Source organism: Anomaloglossus baeobatrachus, chromosome 5 (genome assembly GCF_048569485.1).
Source record: "Anomaloglossus baeobatrachus isolate aAnoBae1 chromosome 5, aAnoBae1.hap1, whole genome shotgun sequence".
Taxonomy (NCBI): Eukaryota; Metazoa; Chordata; class Amphibia; order Anura; family Aromobatidae; genus Anomaloglossus; species Anomaloglossus baeobatrachus.
In genome coordinates, this window is record NC_134357.1 from 116,211,006 (window position 1) to 116,233,435 (window position 22,430).

Sequence of the window (22,430 nt, forward strand, 5' to 3'; positions counted from 1 at the left end):
ACTCGCATCGCATGCCATACCAACGTGTGAATCCAGCCTAAGGCTACTTTCACACATCCAGTTTGAGCACTGCGGCTCAATCCGGCTGTGAAACCTATGCAACGGATGCGGCGAAAACACCGCATCCTTTGCATAAGTTTTTAAATGCGGCCGGTCCGTTTTTTTCCGGTTGCGGCACGCTACTGAGCATGCGCAGTGGAAGAAACCGCATGCGGCGGCCGGATGCGTTTTTTTCTGCATCGCGCCGCATCCGGCGTCCATAGGCATGCATTGAAAATGCGCCGCAGCGGCCGGGTGCGGCGCGATGCGTTTTTTTTTGCCGGAGCAAAAAACGTTGCAGGCAACGTTCCATCCGGCCGCGGCATCGGCTAAATCTGCCGCATGCGGCAAAAACCGGACCGAACGCAAGCCCATGCGGCACAATACGGCACTAATGTAAGTCTATGCAAAAAAAACCACAACCGGCGGCAAAAAAAACGGTTGCGGTTTTTCTGCAGAGTGCCGTATTGTGCCGCAGAGCAAAAACCGGATGTGTGAAAGTAGCCTAAGAAAGAGAAGAATAAATGAATTACCTGGGCCTTATGCTCTACAACCTGAAGACACTCTAGTTACTCTAGGTATTCTGGTACTAATGTGATCTCCCATGTGTTTGTATTGGTATGCAAAATGATAGAATGAGTCAGGATAACGACATTGAGTATCATGAATCTGTGTAAATTCTGCTTGCGATTAATATGTAGTTAACAGACTTCAAAATAATTGACATTTTTCCCCGCAACAAAGTAATGTGCAAACATGGAGGACCATTCAGTGAGTTCAGTCTGACCTCCACTTGAATGCTAGGTGCATTGGATACCAACTGCACCCATAAATAACAAACCAGCAATCATTTAGGAGGAGTTTAAAAATAATGAAAAAAATAAATAAAAAAAAAATATATATATATTTTTTATATCAAAATAATGTGACACACATTATAAAGATAAAGATATGAATAATCTACTATGTTATGCTGTACAATCCTTCAGTCAGGCCACATATACTGCAATAGCACGGCTCCAAGGCACCCTGTAAAGAAGATTAGTTACTGTTTTAAAGGCAATGGCTCTAGCTACTTAGGAGGAGAGGAGAAAGTGGGTCATTCCTACCCGGATAAGGTCACAGAAAGCTGCTATTCAAATACATACTTATAAGTGACAGGAAGCCGCTATACGTCCAAACCACAGTCAGTACTGTATATGTAAAGCTGTATCTTTTTATACACATTGCAATATACACGTTTACTAGTTACCTGGGTTTCAAAACCAAAAAACTGAAATGTTATGATAATGAAGTTATGCAACCAAGATTTAGCTAAAGAGGGTTCAGAAGTAGTATCCACTTTCTAACACTAGGCCCCTCTTTTTCATGGACAGGCACTTTTAAAGGGAATCTGTCAGCAGGGTTTTGCTACCTTATCTGAGAGCAGCATGATGTAGACAAATAGCTCCTGAATCCAATGATTTATCACTTAGATTACTGGCTGAAGCCGTTCTGACATAAACAGAATTTTTAGGTTTAGTCATGTTTCAGAGCTGCCCCGCCCACCCCAGGCTATCAATAGGGATTGAACATTGACAGTGAGGTGTCAATCAGAGGAGGGGGCGTGCTGGACTGCCTGCGTGTGACTTTGTAATCCGAGCAATGATAAGTCCTGTTGCTTAATCAAACATAGCAAATAAACAACAGATTGGACCTTGACAAGATAGGGATCCCTGAATTGTCTGTGTTAACCTTTGCAGCATACTGGCTTCAGCTTACATAGCAAAAACCTGCTGACAGATTCTCTTTAATATAAAGTCTACATGGTAGGTAAGTGTCCTATTACAGATTTTGCTTCAGATTCCAGAAGCTGCAAATTACACCTAAGTGGGAAACTATTTAATATCCTTAAGGGATACTGTCTCGTCCAAAAATGCTATTTAAACAGAACTTATGGAGAAAATATGCAGGTAAATAGGGCAGGGCAGATCAAATTATTGTAGTGCGCCTGCGCGGGACCGGCGAGTGTGTATGACGTAGGATGCGTCATGCACACAGGCTTCAGAAGGAGGACAAAGATGGCCGAAAGAGGCGGTGCCGGCACTGGACAACAGAGACGCCCATCTGACCCAACTCCACCGCAGCGTGACCGTAAGGTGACTATTATAAAGTGTTTTTTATGTTCTACACAGTGGCCTGGGCTCTTATATATGGCATGTTAGAATGCTGTATATAAGAGCCCAGTGATGGTGGCCGCAGCTTATAGGCCGAAAAAGTGGTGACAGGTTTCCTTTAATCATCACCACTCTCCAATGGAGATTCTTTCCTGTAAGAGCAGTTATGATTATGGAAGTCTCTGACACATGATCACTAAACAAGTTCAAGGAGAGCCTGTATGCCTTTCTTGATAAATATAATACCGCAGGTTATGGGCACTAGATTCTATGATGGGACATTGATCCAGGGAACTAGTCTGATTGCTGTATGTAGAGTCAGGAAGGAATTCTTCTCCTAATCTTCGGCACTTAGCATCTGCCCTATGGGGTTTTTGTCTTTCTTTGGATTAACAATTTAGGTTATAAGTTGAACTCGATGGACTTGGGTCTTTTTCGAATCTTAGGCTGCTCTCACTCGAGGGTATTATTTCTCATGTGAGATAATTGAATCGATTAGGTTAATGACACTTGGATAAACGGTTAATCTGAGTTTGGTCTGAGTGTCAGCCTAGTGTGATCTGATTCTCTCGAAGGAGAAATTTGTATCACAGGTGAGGAGAAGATGACGAACAAAATTTCTCCATATTCTCAATTCTATGATTCTGCGTAAATTGGACTGCACTCTGATGTCATCCAAGTGCAGTCTGATCATTTCCACGCACCAATAGACAGTTCGCACTGTCCAATTTGAGCTGCCACTCTCAACAAGCTGCAATTTTTATTATGCCATATCGGCATGAGAAAAAAAAATGCTGATTGCCGCTGGCCACATAGTATTACATTGGACAGAGTGCTATCCAATAAAACATCAGATAGCAACTCGCCCATGTTATAAGCTCATTTTAGTGCAGCCTTAAAGGGAATGTGTCAATAGGATCAACCTTCCTAAGCTGTCTGGTGGGCAGGTAGGTCATAGGAAGATGAATAAAATGACACCTTGATACAGTATCTGGGATCCGAAGTTTTTTTCCAGAGAAATCCATATTTTTCTTATATGTAAATGACCTGTTCCAGGCTATGAGCAGGACACTGACCTCCCTGAGAATCTGCCTCCAGAGATTTTTTTACATAACATGGGTCGTTATCAGTGTGATATGTGATGGCCGCTCTCTGCTCTCCTGATCTCACTGCAGAGCTGTGTGTGATTATCACTGACAAGTCTGTAGGTGCCTCTCAGCTTCCATCTCACAGGCAGACAGGGTTGCTATATTGTTACAATACAGCAGAGCTGTGAGAGCTGCAGATGCTTAAGAGTTAGTAATGAGACAAAGTTCAGTTCTGCTTTTCCGTGTTAGTTACATGTCTCATGCTGGTAATGCCTTCTTATAATTAAAATAAACCCTTGAGGCAGATTCTCAGGGAGATCTATGTCCAACTCATAGCCCTGAACAGCTCATTTACATTACAAAATGTGTATTTCTCTAGAATAAGACATCGGATCGCAGATCTCAAGGTATCATTTTATTCAGCTTCCTATGACCTACATGTCCTTTTAGGCCTCTTTCACACGTCCGTGAAAATCACGCACGTTTTTCACGGGCGTGTCAAAGGTGCGTATTGTCCTCCATGAGCCGTGATTATGGCACACGTGTGTTCTCTGTGTGTTATCCATGATAACACATGGAGAACGGGAAATTTCTACTCACCTGTCCCTGGCTTTGCTGTCCGTGGTGCTGATCTTCAGTCTCCGGTCCTGCCGACTCCCCTCTGCTGCTGCTTCCGGCAGCAGTGAAGTGAATATGCAATGAGCATAATGAGCGGCAGTCGGAAGCAAGTGACAGTAGCGGCAGAGACAGCAGGGCTGGAGAAGGTGAGTAAAGGTTTTTTTTTTCCTCGCAGACACGTGTTTTCTCCGGTGCGTGTCACACGGAACACATCCGTGTGGTCCATTTGCATTCCGTGTGACCCGTTTGCGGGCCGTGTGACACCCGTGATGCCGGAGAAATAAGGACATGTCTACGTGTGGAGCACACATATGCTCCACACGTACACACGGTCCATGGCATAATACGCACGTGAGCGCTGACCCATTGATTTTAATGGGTCTACGTGTGCCTGTGTCTACAGTACGTGAGGAAACGAACCAAACACGTACCGGAGGCACGGACATGTGAAAGAGGCCTTAAACAGCTTAGGAAGGTTGATCAGATTCCCTTTAATTCTGTGAAATTATGGTACTGAAAATGGAACAGAGGCACCAATATTACACTGTCTTTCATGGCATACACTATATCTGTTATGTGTTTCAGACACTTTTTGAGGCTTCTTCCACAAGGAAAGGTGGTTTAATGTGTGATTTTGAGTATCTAAAAAATACATGAAAATTTTCCTTTACCTGGCATAAAGTATGCTACTAAAAACATGTTTTTGCCTATTAGAAATTAATAGTATTACATACAAATACGGATGCAAAAAGTGATCAAAATGTGGATGCTATACTGATGCATCTGGGTTTGAAGCACTCCCCATAAACTCTAATGGGGTACTCCATCAGTAAAATGGTGCCAAATAGCACAAGCTGTGCTTTAAAAAACGAAGTGAAAAACATCAATGTGAATAGTACTTAATTCTATCAGTATAAACTGGATGAAATACGAATGGCAAAAAAACTCATGTGAAAGGTGCACAGTATTTATTACTATGCCCCATTGTGTGTAACCCTGTCAGTACTAGAGGAAAAATATTTTTCCGTTATGAATAATCTCAATGTGATTATACCTAGCTGATCAAATGCCAAAAAATAATCCCCCATAAATCTTCTTAAACGTATAATCTGGACAAAACCTGAGCTAAAATGTGGGAGAATGGACTTTAGTGCAGCCCTAGGAGAGAATAATAATATTATCCAGCCTACCTGAGCCATCAGGAATGGATCTCACAAATGTTGGAAGCATCTTGATAATTGCCGTTGGATTTGTGTCCCTCGAGAGACCATTTTCCATCTCTTTTTTGAACCTGGACATAATATCCAATAAAGTCTCATCTGAAAGTCGCATTGCGTACAGGTACTTATCAATCTGCAAAGAGAAGAAAACATTATCTAAGTACAAGGTTGAGAATCAGCTAGCACGTATGACTAGTAGTACAATATGGTGTATGAAGGACATCACATTATCATGTCATATTTATTGCACAACTAAAAGAACACATAGAGATTCGATAAAAGTCCACCGAACCCACCAATTTTGGTGGGATCAGACAACTAGCTAAGCTGGTCTCCCAACAGTCCCCTAATAGGGAGAGAAAGATCTCTTTTAAGGTTAGAATACATTGTGAAGGGATGGATGCACATGGGCATGATATAAAGCTTTGAGGATGGCTTAAACTAGAACATTTAAAGTAAAATTTTTAAAAAAAGCCATAAACATTTTTTTGCTTTTCATCTTTAAAGGGATTGTCCACTACTCAGACAACCCCTTCTCATTTTACAGCTTTGCCCTCATTAAAATAAAAAACTTATAGGTACTCACCTCTGGTGCCAGCGAGGTTCCAGCGGTGTTGGCACTCACGTTCCCAGGGCTCTTGTGAGGTTGTTACAAGTGCATGTCAATAAATTAGAATGTCATCAAAAAGTTAATTTATTTCAGTAATTCAATACAAAAAGGGAAATATTGTCATTACACACAGAGTGATCTATTTGAAGTGTTTATTTCTGTTAATGTTGATAATTATGGCTTACAGCCAATGAAAACCCAAAAGTCATTATCTCAGAAAATTAGAATAATTACCACAAAACACATGCAAAGGCTTCCTAAGCGTTTAAAATGGTCCCTTAGTCTGGTTCAGTAGGCAACACAATCATGGGGAAGACTGCTGACTTGACAGATGTTCAGAAGGCAGTCATTGCCACACTCCACAAGGAGGGTAAGCCACGAAAGGCCATTGCTAAAGAAGTTGACTGTTCACAGAGTGCTGTATCCAAGCATATTAATGGAAAGTTGAGTGAAAGGAAAACTTGTGGTAGAAAAATGTGCACAAGCAACCAGGATAACCACAGCATTGATAGAATTATTAAGAAAAGACCATTAAAAAATTTGTGCAGATTCACAAGGAGTGGACTGCTACTGGAGTCAGTGCTTCAAGAGCCACCACACACAGACGTATCCAGGACATGGGCTACAAGTGTCGCATTGCTTCTGTTGCTCAGTGGTCCAAGGTATTATTTTCAGATGAAAGTAAATTTTGCATTTCATTTGGAAATCAAGGTCCCAGAGTCTGGAGGAAGAGTGGAGAGGCCACAATCCAAGTTGCTGAGGTCTAGTGTGAAGTTTCCACAATCAGTGATGGTTTGGGGAGCCATGTCATCTGCTGGTGTAGATCCACTGTGTTTTATCAAGACCAAAGTCAGTGCAGCCGTCTACCATGAAATTTTAGAGCACTTCATGCTTTCCTCTGCCAACAAGCTTTTTGTAGAAGGAAATTTCATTTTCCAGCAGGACTTGGCACCTGTCCACACTGCCAAAAGCACCAATACCTGGTTTAATAACCACAGTATCCCTGTGCTTGATTGGCCAGTAAACTCGCCTGACCTAAACCCATAGAGAATCTATGGGGTATTGTTAAGAGGAAAATGACACTAGAGACACTAGACCCAACAATGCAGATGAGCTGAAGGCTGCTATCAAAGCAACCTGGGCTTCCATAACACCTCAGCAGTGCCACAGGCTGATCGCCTCCATGCCACGCCGCAGTGATGCAGTAATTATTGCAAAAGGAGCCCAGACCAAGTACTGAGGCAGACTTTTCAGTAGGCGCCAACATTTCTGAGTTTAAAATCCTTTTTTCAGTTGGTCTTATATAATATTCTAATTTTCTGAGATAATGACTTATAGGTTTTCATTGGCTGTAAGCCATAATGATCACCATTAACAGAAATAAACACTTCAAATAGATCATTCTGTATGGAATGACTCTATATAATGTGTTACCATTTTTTGTATTGAATTAGTGAAATAAATTAACTTTTTGATAATATTCTAATTTATTGAAATGCACTTGTACATAACAAGAGCCTTGCGCCAAATAACCACTGGCTTTAATATCCTCGCGTTCAGACATATAAGTTATCAACAAGGAGAGCTGCGGCTGGTCGTCCTCTTCCTGTTAACTACTTATTTGTCAGAAGGTGGGGAGAGAAAAGCCGGGGGAGATTGGGCTCGGGGCTCTTGTGATGTAACAACCTCACATGATCCCAGAGAATGCTAATCCCAACACTGCTGGAATGGTGCCGGCACGGGAGATAAGTATTTGCTTTTTTATTTTAATGGGGAGTGAAGCTTCTCTTACTTCACATGATGGGGGTCACTCACTTGACTGCGTCTTAGAAATAACACACAGGAACACACTTATTAAAAGTTGAACTGGTTTGTTACATCTCACATAAGGCACACTCTAAGAACACTCCACACATGCGTTTCAAGTCCGTTAGTATCGCGATTTACCCGCACAGGTTCGGTTACACTTCCCTAGTAACCTAATGGAGTTATCGACCCTGGCCATTATTCCTGCAAATATTTCAAGTCCGGCCCTTCAGAGCCTCGCAGCCCTTCCTTACATTGACCCAGATCAAAATGAAGTAAACCCTCTCTTCTCCCAAAGGGTCCCCGCTGAGAGGTTTCAATAATTCTATCCACGGTGCCAGTCAAACCAATCCCGTTTCCTGCAGAGGCCACACACACACGCACACACACACGCACACACACACACACACACACACACACACACACACACACACACACTGACTGACTGCCATGAGCCAAACAAACAGTCCCATTATCTTAGCTCACTCATAGGTGGAGGTATGTAGATAGCCAAACCTTCCCGTCTCTCCAGCTATCTGAAACCTGGCCCTGGGAATACTTTAACCAAAACACATGTAAAATGTAGCTGTTTGCCATCCTACAGGGGGGCAAACATGGAACATGACAAGGGTTTACCCTAGTAGTGGACAACCACTTTAAAGGGAACCAAACATCAAGATTTTGATATATAACGTGCAGCCAGTGCAGTACTGGCACTATCAGGCACAGTCTGTACATACCATTAGTGGGCAGCTCGGATGATTGGGCTGTGAAATCCAAGTTTATGAAGTTTGAAAATTCATCCACTTTTTGATTGACGTGTGCACTTCTCCAGATAATATCCGGGCGGGTTATGCACATGATTCCCGCAGCCCACCCCACCCCCCGCAGCCTGTTCCTCCCTCTCTCTGGCTGTATGCAAGTTTCTCTCTTCAGTTACACGGCGTCGGAGCTGGCGCCTGCACATAGAGCTTATCTCCGGCGCCATGTTTTTGAAGCCCGCATTACCCAGTTTTGTGTCTGAGAGGGCGGCGCATGCGCCCTTGCTTTTTCAGATCTCATTGTGACAGCGGGAGTGCACGCGGTGTCACAACAGGACTGGAGAACAGCTGATCTTACCGATTAGCTGCAGCATACGTCTGTTACGATATCGTCTGCTGCAGCTAATCGGTAAGATCAGCTGTTCTCCAGTCCTGTTGTGATAGAAGAAAAAGCGAGGGCGCATGCGCCGCCCTCGCAGACACAAAACTGGGTAATGTGGGCTTCAAAAACATGGCGCCGGAGATAAGCGCTATGCGCAGGCGCCAACTCCGACAACGTGTAACTGAATAGAGAAATTTGCATACAGCCAGAGGCCTAAAACACACGTCCTTGATTACACGCACGTGTAATATGGGCCGTTTTTCATGTCCGTAATCCGTTTTTTTGTCCGTAAATAACGCACGTGTGGTGGCTGTGTGTCCGGCGTATGGTAACCACGTGTGCGTGTGGAATGGCCGTGTGTGCGTGTGAAACTTAACTGACGTGTGTGTGTGTTGTCCGTGTGAAATGTCCGTGTGTGATGTTAAATGTCATTGATACATGCCGGCTGACAGCAGACAGAGTCGCGCGCTGAGAATGAACTCGGGTGAACTTCACCCGACTTCATCCTCACACCGCGGCTCTGTCTGTGTCGCGTCCTGATTAGCGGTCACCCGTGAAGGACTCACCGGTGACCGCTAATCACCAGAGTGACTGAATGGAGTACCCCTCTCGCATACTCACCGTTCCCTGATCACCGGCACGGCGCTGCACGGCTGTTCTCTAAACTCCGGCGGCTTTTCCTCTTTTGAAAAAGCCGGCCGCTCATTAATCAATCTCGTATTCCCTGCTTTCCCCGCCCACCGGCAAATATGATTGGTTGCAGTGAGACACGCCCACACGCTGAGTGACAGCTGTGTCACTGCACCCAATCACAGCAGCCGGTGGGCGTGTCTATACTGTGCAGTAAAATAAATAAATAAATAATTTAAAAAAACGCCATGCGGTCACCCCTTTTTTTAATACCAGCCAGATAAAGCCATACGGCTGCAGGCTGGTATTCTCAGGATGGGGAGCCCCACGTTATGAGGAGCCCCCCAGCCTAACAATATCAGCCAGCAGACGCCCAGAATTGCCGCATACATTAGATGTGACAGTTCTGGAACTGTACCCGGCTCTTCCTGATTTGCCCTGATGTGTTGGCAAATTGGGGTAATAAGGAGTTAATGGCAGCCCTTAGCTGCCACTAAATCCTAGATTAATCATGTCAGGCGTCTCCCCGAGATACCTTAGATGATTAATCTGTAAGTTACAGTAAATAAACACACACACCTGAAAAATCCTTTATTAGAAATAAAAAACACAAACACATTTCCTGGTTCACCAATTTAATCAGCCCAAAAAAGCCCTTCATGTCCGGCGTACTCCAGGATGGTCCAGCGTCGCTACCAGCTGTGCTGCATGAAGGGGACCGGAGCAGCAGAAGACACATCCGCTCCTGTCAGCTCCACGCAGCAACTGAGGTGAGTAGCGCGATCAGCTGTGCTGTCACTGAGGATACTCGCGGCCACCGCTGGATCCAGTGACAGCGGGTAACCTCAGTGACAGCTCAGCTGATCACATGGCTCTCTTCATTTGCTGCGTGGAGGTGACAGGAGCGGCGGTGTCTGCTGCTGCTCCGGTCACCTTCATGCAGCAGAGCTGTAAGCGACGCTGGACCATCCTGGATTACGCGGGACATGGAGGGCTTTGTCGGGCTGATTAAATTGGTGAACCAGGGAATGTGTTTGTGTTTTTTATTTCTAATAAAGGATTTTTCAGGTGTGTGTGTTTATTTACTGTAATTTACAGATCAATCATGGAAGGTATCTCGGGGAGACGCCTGACATGATTAATCTAGGATTTAGTGGCAGCTATGGGCTGCCATTAACTCCTTATTACCCTGATTTGCCAACGCACCAGGGCAAATCGGGAAGAGCCGGGTACTGTCCCAGAACAGTCACATCTAATGTATTCGGCCAGTCTGGGCGGCTGCTGACTGATATTGTTAGGCTGGGGGGCTCCCCATAACGTGGAGCTCCCCATCCTGAGAATACCAGCCTTTAGCCGTATGGCTTTATCTGGCTGGTATTAAAATTGGGGGGACCGCACGCTGTTTTTTTAAATTATTTATTTATTTATTTCTATACTCCATAGTGACACGCCCACAGGCTGCTGTGATTGGGTGCAGTGAGACACCTGTCACTCAGCGTGGGGGCGTGTCTCACTGCAACCAATCATAGGCGCCGGTGGGCGGGGAAAGCAGGGAATACGAGATTGTTTAATGAGCGGCCGGCTTTTTCAAAATAGAAAAAGCCGCCGGAGCTGTGTGAACGCCGTGCAGCGCCGCGCCGGGGATCGGTGAGTATGAGAGAGGGGGGAAACTTCAGTCACTCGGGGGATTAGCGGTCACCGGTAAATCCTTCACAGGTGACCGCTAATCAGTACACGGCACACAGACAGAGCCGCGGCATGACAATGAAGTCGGGTGAAGTTCACCCGAGTTCATTCTCATCCCGCTACTCTGTCTTCCGACATGTAGTAACGACATTTTGCATCACACACGGACATTTCTCACGGACAACATAACCACACATCCGTGCAAGGAACATTTTATTTGGACTCCCATAGGCTAACATTATGTCCGTGTGTGCGTGCTCCGTCCCAAAAACGAACATGCTTCCGTGCCAAACGGAGCAAAAAACGTGGGACGCACGCGAACACACGGAAGATCAAATAACACGCACGTGTGTCTTTAAACATAAAAAAGCATATGTGCACGTTTGGTCGTATCTCCGATATGTACGGAAACGGACCAAACACGCACGTTTTCAACGGATGTGTGTTTCGGGCCAGAGAGAGGTAGGAACAGACAGCGGGGGGAGGGGGGGGGGCGGGAATCATGTGCATAACCCGCCCGGATATTATCTAGAGAAGTGCAAATGTCAATCAAAAAGTGGATGAATTTTCAAACTTCATAAACTTGAATTTCACAACCTAAACATCCGAGCTGCCCACTAATGGTATGTACAGTCTGTGCCTGATAGTGCCAGTACTGCACTGGCTTTACCTTGTATACCAAAATCCTGATGTTTGGTTGCCTTTAAAGAACATTGAAACTTGATGGCTACCTCTGTGTTTTCCAACCATGGATCTGTGTTATTACTGACATACAATTATTGTGACTTATTACAAAATATTTCAAAGACAATATAGGAATTTTCAGACAACTAATGCAAGATTGAACATGCCTGATAACTAAAGCCCGCTACACACGCTTCAATATATCTCACAATCCGTCGTTGGGGTCAAGTTGTAAGTGACGCACATCCGGCATCGTTTGTGAGGTATCTGCGTGTGACAGCTACATGCGATCAGGATTGAACGCAAAACCGTTGATCGCAAACACATCGTATCATTCTCTAGAATTGAGCGTTTTGTTGCAAGAACCTAGTCAATTGTAACGTGTGACATCCCTCATACGATTTTGTTGTCTGATGCTATGTGCGCAGGTGTGCGCTCTGCACCGCAGCTTAAAAAAGGTCTGCTTCAGAGCGCAGCTGAAAAGCTGCGTTCTGAAGCGCCTCACAATGTCTGTCATTCACTAATCTCTGTCAGTCCGTCACTATCTCTGTCCCTCACTCTCAGTCCATGTCAGTCTATCCCCCTCTCTCATATACTCACCGATCCCCGATCCCTGGCGCTGCACGGCATTCACACTGATCCGGCGGCTTTTACTGTTTTGAAAAAGCCGGCCGCCCATTAAACAATTTCGTATTCCCTGCTTTCCCCGCCCACCAGCGCCTATGATTGGTTACAGTGAGACACGCCCACACGCTGAGTGACAGGTGTCACATTGCACCCAATCACAGCAGCCGGTGGGCGTGTCTATACTGTGTAGTGAAATAAATAATTAAATAATTAAAAAAAACGGCGTGCGGTTCCCCCCATTTTTAAAACCAGCCATATAAAGCCATACGGCTGAAGGCTGGTATTCTCAGGATGGGGAGCTCCACGTTATGGGGAGCCCCCCACCCTAACAATATCAGCCAACAGCCGCCCAGAATTGCCGCATACATTATATGCGACAGTTCTGGGACTGTACCCGGCTCTTCCAGATTTACCCTGGTGCGTTGGCAAATCGGGGTAATAAGGAGTTATTGGCAGCCCATAGCTGCCAATAAATCCTAGATTAATCATGTCAGGCGTCTATGAGACACCCTCCATGATTAATCTGTAAGTTACAGTAAATAAACACACACACATGAAAAAATCCTTTATTAGAAATAAAAACACACACATATACCCTGGTTCACCACTTTAATCAGCCCCAAAAAGCCCTCCTTGTCCGGCGTAATCCAGGATGGTCCAGCGTCGCTTCCACCGCAGCTGCATGGAGGTGACCGGAGCCGCAGCAGACACAGCCGCTCCGGTCACCTCCACACAGCAAATGAACACAGCCGCGCGATCAGCTGCTGTCACTGAGGTTACCCGCGGCCACCGGTGGATGCAGCGGTGGCCGCGGGTAAACTCAGTGACAGCTCAGCTGATCGCCGGCTGTCTTCATTAGCTGTGTGGAGGTGACCGGAGCGGCTGTGTCTGCTGCGGCTCCGGTCACCTCCATGCAGCAGCGCTGGATGCGACGCTGGATCATCCTGGATTACGCCGGACAAGGAGGGCTTTTTGGGGCTGATTAAAGTGGTGAACCAGGGTATATGTGTGTGTTTTTATTTCTAATAAAGGATTTTTTCGGGTGTGTGTTTATTTACTGTAACTTACAGATTAATCATGGAGGGTGTCTCATAGACGCCTGACATGATTAATCTAGGATTTATTGGCAGCTATGGGCTGCCAATAACTCCTTATTACCCCGATTTGCCAACGCACCAGGGCAAATCGGGAAGAGCCGGGTACAGTCCCAGAACTGTCGCATATAATGTATGCGGCAATTCTGGGCGGCTGTTGGCTGATATTGTTAGGGTGGGGGGCTCCCCATCCTGAGAATACCAGCCTTCAGCTGTATGGCTTTATCTGGCTGGTTTTAAAAATGGGGGGAACCGCACGCCGTTTTTTTTAATTATTTAATTATTTATTTCACTACACAGTATAGACACGCCCACCGGCTGCTGTGATTGGGTGCAGTGTGACACCTGTCACTCAGAGTGGGGGCGTGTCTCACTGTAACCAATCATAGGCGCTGGTGGGCGGGGAAAGCAGGGAATACGAAATTGTTTAATGGGCGGCCGGCTTTTTCAAAACAGTAAAAGCCGCCGGAGCAGTGAGAAAGCCGTGCAGCGCCGGGGATCGGGGATTGGTGAGTATATGAGAGAGGGCTGCTAACTTCAGTTACTCAGGAGATTAGCGGTCACCGGTGAGTCTTCACTGGTGACCGCTAATCAGGACGCGACACAGACAGAGCCGCAGCATCACAATGAAGTCGGGTGAAGTTCACCCGAGTTCATTCTGACAGTGCGGCTCTGTCTGTGTCTGCTGTCATCTGCCATTCAGCTCTGCTACATGGCTGTCTGTGTCTGCTGTTAGCGGCCATGTAGCAGAGCTGAATGGCAGATGACATAGTAAAAACGCATCCCACATTACACACGCTTGGCAAGTCAATAAATAAAAAAAAAAAAAGGTGCCCAATGCATACGTCACAGAACACATGATCTAAAGGATCGCACACACAATTGACCAATTTAACATAGACTACTAACGCTCGTGTGACAGCAAATGAACGACCAACGTGAAATCTCATAGATCCCGTATGCAACCTGGGCGTGTCACATCGCAAATGCGATTGTACAACTAATTGCAACGTGTAAAGTGGGCTTAAGAATCAGCATGTAATATATTGACACTGCCTAAGAGACATTTAAACTATGCTGTATTCATACATGCCATGAAAATTTCTAATCCTATACGGGAAGAACACAAACACGTTGACTTTTTGTTTATTTTCTGTACACGTGTGGGTGGCTTTTCTGACTAAGCTGCTACAGAATTCAAAGATAAGCTTTATTGGTAGCCCTATGACTTTGGAGGTTTGGTTTCTGAACTCAATAATTTCTATGAGGCATGTACTAGACATGCTCTGTAATTTGTGCAGAGTGGTAGGAAGCTGAGCAATGTCTACCAGGTACTGTCCATGCTAAATCCTGTGTTATCGCCCCACATTAAAAATGGAGGTGTACAAGGGGCTGCTGATAAGTCTTTGGCTTTGTGATCTTTTTTTTGTTTTTATGGTAACAAATGTTACATAACATGAAAGCCTTATGTTTCTAATATATGTTTTAAAAATTTTGTATTTGTTGCTTATGGCAGCAGTGTTCAACGCACATGGGAACACAAAATGGCGAGTCTAATGCGATATTCACAGGAGTTGAGAGCAGAGTAGTGATAAAATTCTTATTTCTGCAAGGAACATCCGCAAAGGAACTTCATAGTGATATGTCGCAGACATTAGAGGATCATTGCCCTTCACATTCCACAGTTAAGAACTGGATTGCCAAATTTAATATGGGCCACTTCAGCACCAATGATGAGGAACGTCCTGGACGACCGAGATTGGTTGTTATTCTGGAGATTGTCGATGCTGTACACAACCTCATACTGGAGAATTGACAAATTTCAGCTAAAGCAATAGCAGACATCATGCGGATTTCCCGTGAATGTGTTTGTGTCATTATCCATAAACATTTGGACATGAGGAAGCTATCTGCAAAGTGGGTCCCCAAATGTTTGACAACAGATCAGAGAAGCATGCGTTTGAAAACTTCCTGGTCCATCTGTCAGCATTTCTGGACAGATAAGAACCTCCTGGTTCGACTGGTCACTATGGATGAGACCTGGATTTATTTGTATGACCCTGAAAACAAGGAGCAGTCAAAAGATTGGAGGCACAGTGGTTCACCTCGTCCAAAGAAGTTCAGGGTGCAAAAATCAACAACTAAGGTGATGGCATCTGTGTTCTGGGATAAGGAGGGTGTGCTGCTAGTGGACTACCTTCAAAAGGGTTCCACCATCAATGCAAGGTATTACATTGAACTTGTGGACCAATTGAAGGCAGCTCCGAAGGCCAAAAGGCGTGGCAAGCTGTCCAAAAGATACTTGTTCCTACAAGACAACACCTCCGTTCACACTGCACAAATGACCACGGCAAAACTTGCAGAGCTGGGCTTCCAGCTGGTTAACCAACCACCTTCTTTTGTGAATAGGAGATCTAGCTCTCTCCGACTATCAACTGTTTACAAACCTGAAGAAACACCTCAAGGTTACCAAATTTTATACCATTTCTGGTGCCATGGCTGCAGCAGATGCCTGGTTTGAGGCACAACTGAAATCCTTTTTGCTAGGCTTACAGAACTTGGAATACCGATGTAAGAAGTGTGTTGACATCAGTGGAGAGTATGTGGAATAAATGTAAAGTTTCATCATCCAATCTCGTTTCTTTCTGGGTAAAGCCAAAGACTTATCAGCAGCCCCTCATATTCAATGTAATTGTGCACTTTGATGATAATAAGATGACTGGTCAGAAGGGAACTCTACTAACAAGCAGTGTCAGCTTATGGTGAGGATCAGTGGGTAGGGTGAAAATTGGGGAAAGCCAGAATAATTTTAAATATATAGAATGACGGAGAAAAAACTATTTCAATGCTTTCAATTATTTCTTGATATGTTCCTTTTACAGAATAAAGGAAAGCAAGGAGAGAGAAGAGGGAAGGAAGAAAGTTAGGTTGTCCACCATAGAGTAAATAATATTTTTTACTAAATATGCATTAAATTGGGGCTTAAGATCATTTTTGTAACTGGGATTCATATAATATGTTGCACCATTTGGCTTTGGCAGGCTGTTTCTCTGCACATTCAACTTTTATAATCTGTGGTCATAAAACAGACGAGAATAGCTCAGAAATGACAGAAAAAAAGATGTTACAAACTCTCAGATCATCATAGTGGCTGGACAATGGATCCTCAGTTAATTAATTTTGAAGTCAACAATATACAGGACAACACAGAGGCTAAAGGAGGCAAATGGTGCAAAATTTTTGATGACACTTAATTGCAAAAATGATTTTTAGCCCCAATTACATTCATTTATGCAAAAATGTCCCTAATGGTGGACATGCCCTTTAAGAAGAATACCCAGTGAGCAACTGTGCAATAACATCTAACTAAAAGATTCTTAAAGGGAATCTGTCACCCTTTTGTATCTTTTTAGTTATTAATTTGGGCATACAGTTGGCATAGAGGTGAAACTAGCCATACCTGTATGCCTCCTGGATGAAGGGCCGTTTTGGAAATTCCTCTTTTAGATCTTCCGTGCTATGGGGCGTATGCTGCCCGAAAGGTAAGCCAGTCTCCGGTCTTCATTATCCCCAATTTCTCCTCCTCTTCCCTTTAGTATGCGCCTGTATTGTCAGGAGCACGGCTGGAAATCCCGCACCTGTGCATTCTGCATGCTGTCTCACTCCCTGCATTCTCCAGCGGGCACAGTCTTCAATTTTGATGTGCGCAGGCTCCTTGCAGTCAATGTAGAGTAGCAGTGATGCCACGGCGCCTGCGCACATCAAAAGTGAAGACTAGTGGAGGGTGTTGTGAATGTTAGTTATGTTTTGGCTGCTGGGAGGCTCCCTCTGGTGGCCAGGAATGGTTTGGACTTGGACCAGGTGTGTTGTGCAGTTTCCTTTGCTAACTCTCTGCTTATTTAAGTCCTGGTCTGATTGCAGGCTGTTGCCGGATGTCAGTTGTTCTTTGTATCTCCAGCCTGCTTAATCCTGCTTTACACCACATCTACTCCAGATAAGTGCTTGCTCTTTATTTATTGTCTGGTTCTTTTGCTTATCTGGGTTTGTCATTTGTTGTGGTTGGTTTCAGTTTATTTCCTTCCAGGGATTTTCCCCCTCAGTGGATTGTTGAGGAACTCCCTGCAGTTCTGTGTGGAGTATAGCTCCTTTGGGCCCATGTGTTTGTGGCTTGTTGAATTTGTTATAATTCTTGTTTTCTGTTCATTGGTATGACAAGGGCACCTGGTATAGGACGGAGTTCAGATCGAGCGATCTGAGGGCCTTTTTGTACTATCAGGAAGTTGGTATTTTGCAGGGTTTTTCTCTGGCCACCATCGGTCCCTTTCCTGTCCTTTCCTATTTTAGTCAGCGGGGGCCTCACCTTTTGCTGATCCTGTCATCTACCTGTGTATTGTGTTTTTCCTATATCGCCGCGGTCTTTGAATGTGGGGGGCTTGCTATTCTTGTCTATTTTCTGAGGCAGAGAGTTATTCATCTTTCCTACCTTTAGGATAGTTAGTTCTCCGGCTGGGTTCGCGGTGCACAGGATGTTAGTTCACCCCTCGGCTACTTCTAGTTGTGATGGTTAGTAAGGGGATGGCGGCCAGATTAGTTGCCAATGCTCTTGTCACCTTTTTGCCAATGATTTGTGGTGGTCTTCCATGGTTCCGGATCATAACAGGAGGGATGCCAGCCACGCACATCAGAGATTAACGCTCAGGTACTGGATATTAATTTCATTCACATGGCTTTTCATATTACGTCTTTCTCATGGTATTCTGTTTCTTCCTAGAAGCTGTGAATCCCAAGCGCTCTAATTATCAGTCCCTTAGATAACTGTATGATTGTACTCACACTTCAAAGCATCAACAGATAGTTTTAACTCAGCCAGAAACGATGACTTGTAGAAAGACCAGGAAAAATGCTGTAGTTTTCTTCTAGAATATTGTATTAAGTACAAAGTAAAGGCAGGTGAAAAGGAATAATTTGTACAGGGTTGTAGACATGTCTTCAGCAATGGTTCCTCTCTAGACTAAACTCAGGAAGAAAGGGAGGAGCATTCTATACAGAAGCCAACTAAGGGAGGAACATAGGGACAAACTTCATACAGTCTAAATCTACCTAGTAACAATAAGGAATTTCCTGATAGGAGGAAAAATATGCAATGCAAGAAATATATACAACAGGTTGTTCCCATTCATGGGACACAACACTCCCTGTCTGAAATCATCTGATTTCACAAGTCCTTGTACGACGTAAGGAGTCGATCCTGTCCCTCGATGTCACGAAACGAGTAACGAGAAAAGGAAACACAAAAAATGCAACGGTAATGCACGGAATTCAAATCCATGCTTGGTCGATGACGCAGAGTCCTTGAGTAAAAATGTAAAAGTAGAAAAAATGAAAAAATGAATTCAAGTTCAACAAACCCATCTTCAGATTGGGGAAGTCACAAACATGCCAACTCTTCCTCCAACCCAATAATCCAACGGTAAAGTTTTAGTCCAAAGAAAAGGTTCAAGGTTCAATTGGACACAGACAGTTGTGTCTCAGTACAGCAGGGGTAAGGAAAGGTACGCTCCCCGCCGTGGCAGTATCCAACGACAAAGTTAGTTCATGTAACGTCCTCCTTCGGTAAAAGTAGCACGAGTTCGGTGACTGGACGAAAGAAGATTCGGGTTGAACCGCCCTTTGTCACCTTCACTTCTACCTTCCGGGTCTTTCCATCGTCGCTGAGTACAGCCTTGGTGATGAGTCCCATTGGTCACTCGTTGCGATGAGCCTCTCTGTCTTTCAGCAAGACAACGTCTCCTACTTGCAGGTTAGGAGATGACTTCTGCCATTTGTGACGGCTTTGAAGCAAATGCAAATACTCAGTCTTCCACCGATGCCAGAACACATTGGACAGATGTTGTACTTGCTTCCATTGACGTCTGAAAATGTCCTTTTAATTGAAGTCCCCAGGAGGGACTGAAACAGCTCCAATTTTCTGTGTGAGGAGTGTGGCTGGAGTGAGAATCATTGGAGCATCAGGGTCGGATGATACAGGAACCAGAGGTCTGGCGTTTATTATAGTGGATACCTCTACGAGGAAGGTCACCAGCACTTCATGGGTGAGAGGAAGTTTGTGACTTAGTAGCATGGAATCAAGGATTCTTCGTGCAGGATCCACTCATGTGTGACGAGTGTAGGGGATTGAACACCCAGGTACAGCCATTGTCAGCCAAGAAGTTGTTTAGCAACCTTGGCCTTGGAGACCGAAAGGGCAATGGGGCCACCCAACTGTTAGAGTCACTTTGAGAGAACTCTTTATCCATAATCTTTATGAATCCCTTGTCTTCTCTCATCGGTGCCAACTTGTTGTCTTCGTTTGTAGACTCAAACATTGTTGACCCAAAGTTGTCATCCCAGAGATGGTGTGCGTCCACGCAGTCGGGCGGCTGCTGTCGCCACCTGGTGTCGCTCAGCCTCTCTTTCATCCAGTAGTGATGCGGACATGGTTGAAAGTGAGTGCTGCGACCATTTGGGAGGATGTGCGTCTTGTAGGAGGATATTGCGTCGGGACTCTTCATTCTGCCCACGCAGACGTTTCCTATGATCACCCAGCCTAAGTCGTAGCGCTGAGCGAATGGCGCGTCGTGTGGCCCGTTGATTTGTTGGCATACTTTGTGTAGCCAGAGGATGTCCCTTCCAAGCAGAATCAGGATTTTTGCACTATGATCGAGAACTTGGATCTTGCTGGTGATAGTTCTCAGGTGAAGGTGGTGAAGAGCTGCCTCTGGTGTTGGAATCTCTTCCCGGTTAGCCGGTATCTGGTTTCACTCGATGAGTGTTGGTAGAGGTATCTCTACGGTATTTTCAAGAGATGTTACCACGAGACCACTGGCTCTTCTGCTGCAAGCTTCTGAGATGCCGCTGCAAATACCTAGTGTGTAAGGGTAGGCATTTCCTGTTAAGCCGACCAAGTCAAAGAGTTCAGACCTGGCGAGTGACCTGTTGCTCTGGTTGTCCAGGATGCTGTACACCTTCACGGCCCTTTCTGGGTGACCTTTGGGATATACCCTTACTATATTTTTGCACAAGACTTGTCCCAGAGATCTTTTCCGCAGACTTCGGTGCACGAGGAGGATACTGTGAGGTGGTTTGCAGTTTGGCCTGTACTCTGCCCGCCATGACTTGTGGTAGGAGAAGGTGTAGGTGCAGGATCAGGCTGAGATGGGTGGAGCGCTTGTACGTGATCCGTGCTGTCACACTCTATGCACTTAATTGTAACCTTACAGTCCTTGGCAAGGTGTTCTGTAGAGGCACAACACCTGAAACATACCCCAAACCTTTTCAAGAGTTCCTTTCGTTCTTGAAGGGGTTTCTTCCTGAAGCCAATGCACTTCTTCAGGGGGTGTGGCAGTGTGTGAATAGGACATTGGCGGTTCGGATTTTCCGCCTTCCCGCCTTCAGTGCCATAGTCTGGTGCTGACGTTGGTGTAGGTGGCAGAACGTCAGTCTTTTTGACTGATACTGGGCTCCTACGTTTTCTGTCATTTTGATGAGTGCTCTCATACCTGGGAGCTGGTGAAGTGGAGTCGGTGGGTTCTCCACAGGTGAAGCTGGGGTCTGCCTTACGTTCCGCGATGCCATTGATGAACTCGCAGAAGTAGGAGAATGCAGGGAAGGAGACTTGGTGCTCTTTTTTATAGTTTGTTCCTACTGTGGTCCACCTTTCCTGCACATTGTAAGGTAACTTGGCGACTATGGGTTTCACACCACGAGCAGTGTCCAGGTAGCTGAGGCCAGGTAGGTGTGTGTCTCTTTTGGCCAGCTGGAGCTCGGACAGCAGGTCGCTGAGTTCCTGGTACTTTGAAACATCCTTGCCAGATATTTTGGGAAGGTCGTATAGTTGTTTCAGCAATGCATCTTCAATTGCTTCAGGACTGCCGAAGCTTTTCTCTAGTCTGTCCCATGCGGTTGCGTGACCAGTTGTTGGGTCGCTGATGTAGACGGATCTGAGTCTCTTGGTTCTCTTGGTAGACTGTGGTCCTAGCCACCTGATTAGCAAGTCCAGCTCTTCGGCAGCCGTAATGCCGAGGTCACCCGTTGCGGTTTTGAAGGCACACTTCCACCCTCTGTAGTTCTGTAGTTTTCGGGCTGGTCATCAAACTTTGTGAGACCGGTGTTGGTGAGTTCTCGGCGGATCATGTACCTTGCAAAGTTAGACATGTCTGATCTTTCCGACTTTGGGGGCACATTTGCTGACTGTGTGGTGCTGGTTGTGGGGTTTGCAGCTTGTCGGTTCAGGAACGTGGGAAAGTACGGAGTGGCGTAGGCATTTAGACCAGTGATCGGTTTGGTGTGTACAGTCTATGTTGTATGCGGGGCCGGAGCTACACAGTTCTTTGGAGTGTAGCGCCTTGCCGGCATGTTAGGTTGCATGTAGACATGGGCATACAGAGGTTGCTGATGCGCAGGGTGTGGCTGTGCATTGAAATATGAAGCAGGTTCAGGCTTGAAAGTCTGAGGTGCATTGGACTGACCTGGAAGGCTGGAAGTTGTAGGTGGATCAGTGTCTTGAAGCTCTGGAGAAGTGTTAGCACTGATGGGAATGTTGATGGTAGTTGGCAGTTCGTTGGCTTGGCTCAGCACGTAATCTCTTGTACGCTTAAGTGAGTCTTCTGTGTCGGGATCACACAAACTGGCGCTGCCTTCTTGGCTCCCACCCAGAGCTTGCTCAAAGACCTTTAGCCTTGCCATGGCCGCCACATGTTCACATTCCTTCTGTAGGGCTTCAATTTCTGCTTCCTTGCGTGCAGATTCTGCTTTCATCTCTGCTTCTCTGCGTGCAGATTCTGCTTTCATCTCTGCCTCTCTCTGGGCGAAGATGGCTTGTACTTTTGTTGTTTCTGCTTCAGCGCGCGCCTTTATGAGCTGCTCGTTGAGGGTTGAGTACCTTGATGAGCCTGATTTGAGTGAGTGCCTTGAGCTCTTAATGGACCTGGATTTGTAAGATGCTGCTCCTGACATTTGTGCCATTTTTGCTTCAGTCTCGCTCACAATGT

General features: G+C 45.4%; 1 protein-coding gene across 1 annotated transcript in view; it reads right to left on the reverse strand.

Moving 5' to 3' along the window:
• LOC142310941 (hexokinase-1) overlaps positions 1-22,430 on the reverse strand; it is a 120,043-nt gene that overhangs the window by 76,256 nt on the left and 21,357 nt on the right. Inside the window, exon 2 of the mRNA XM_075348793.1 lies at positions 5,092-5,254. Coding sequence (XP_075204908.1) covers positions 5,092-5,254 — 163 coding nt within the window. The remainder of the gene's footprint in view (positions 1-5,091; positions 5,255-22,430) is intronic.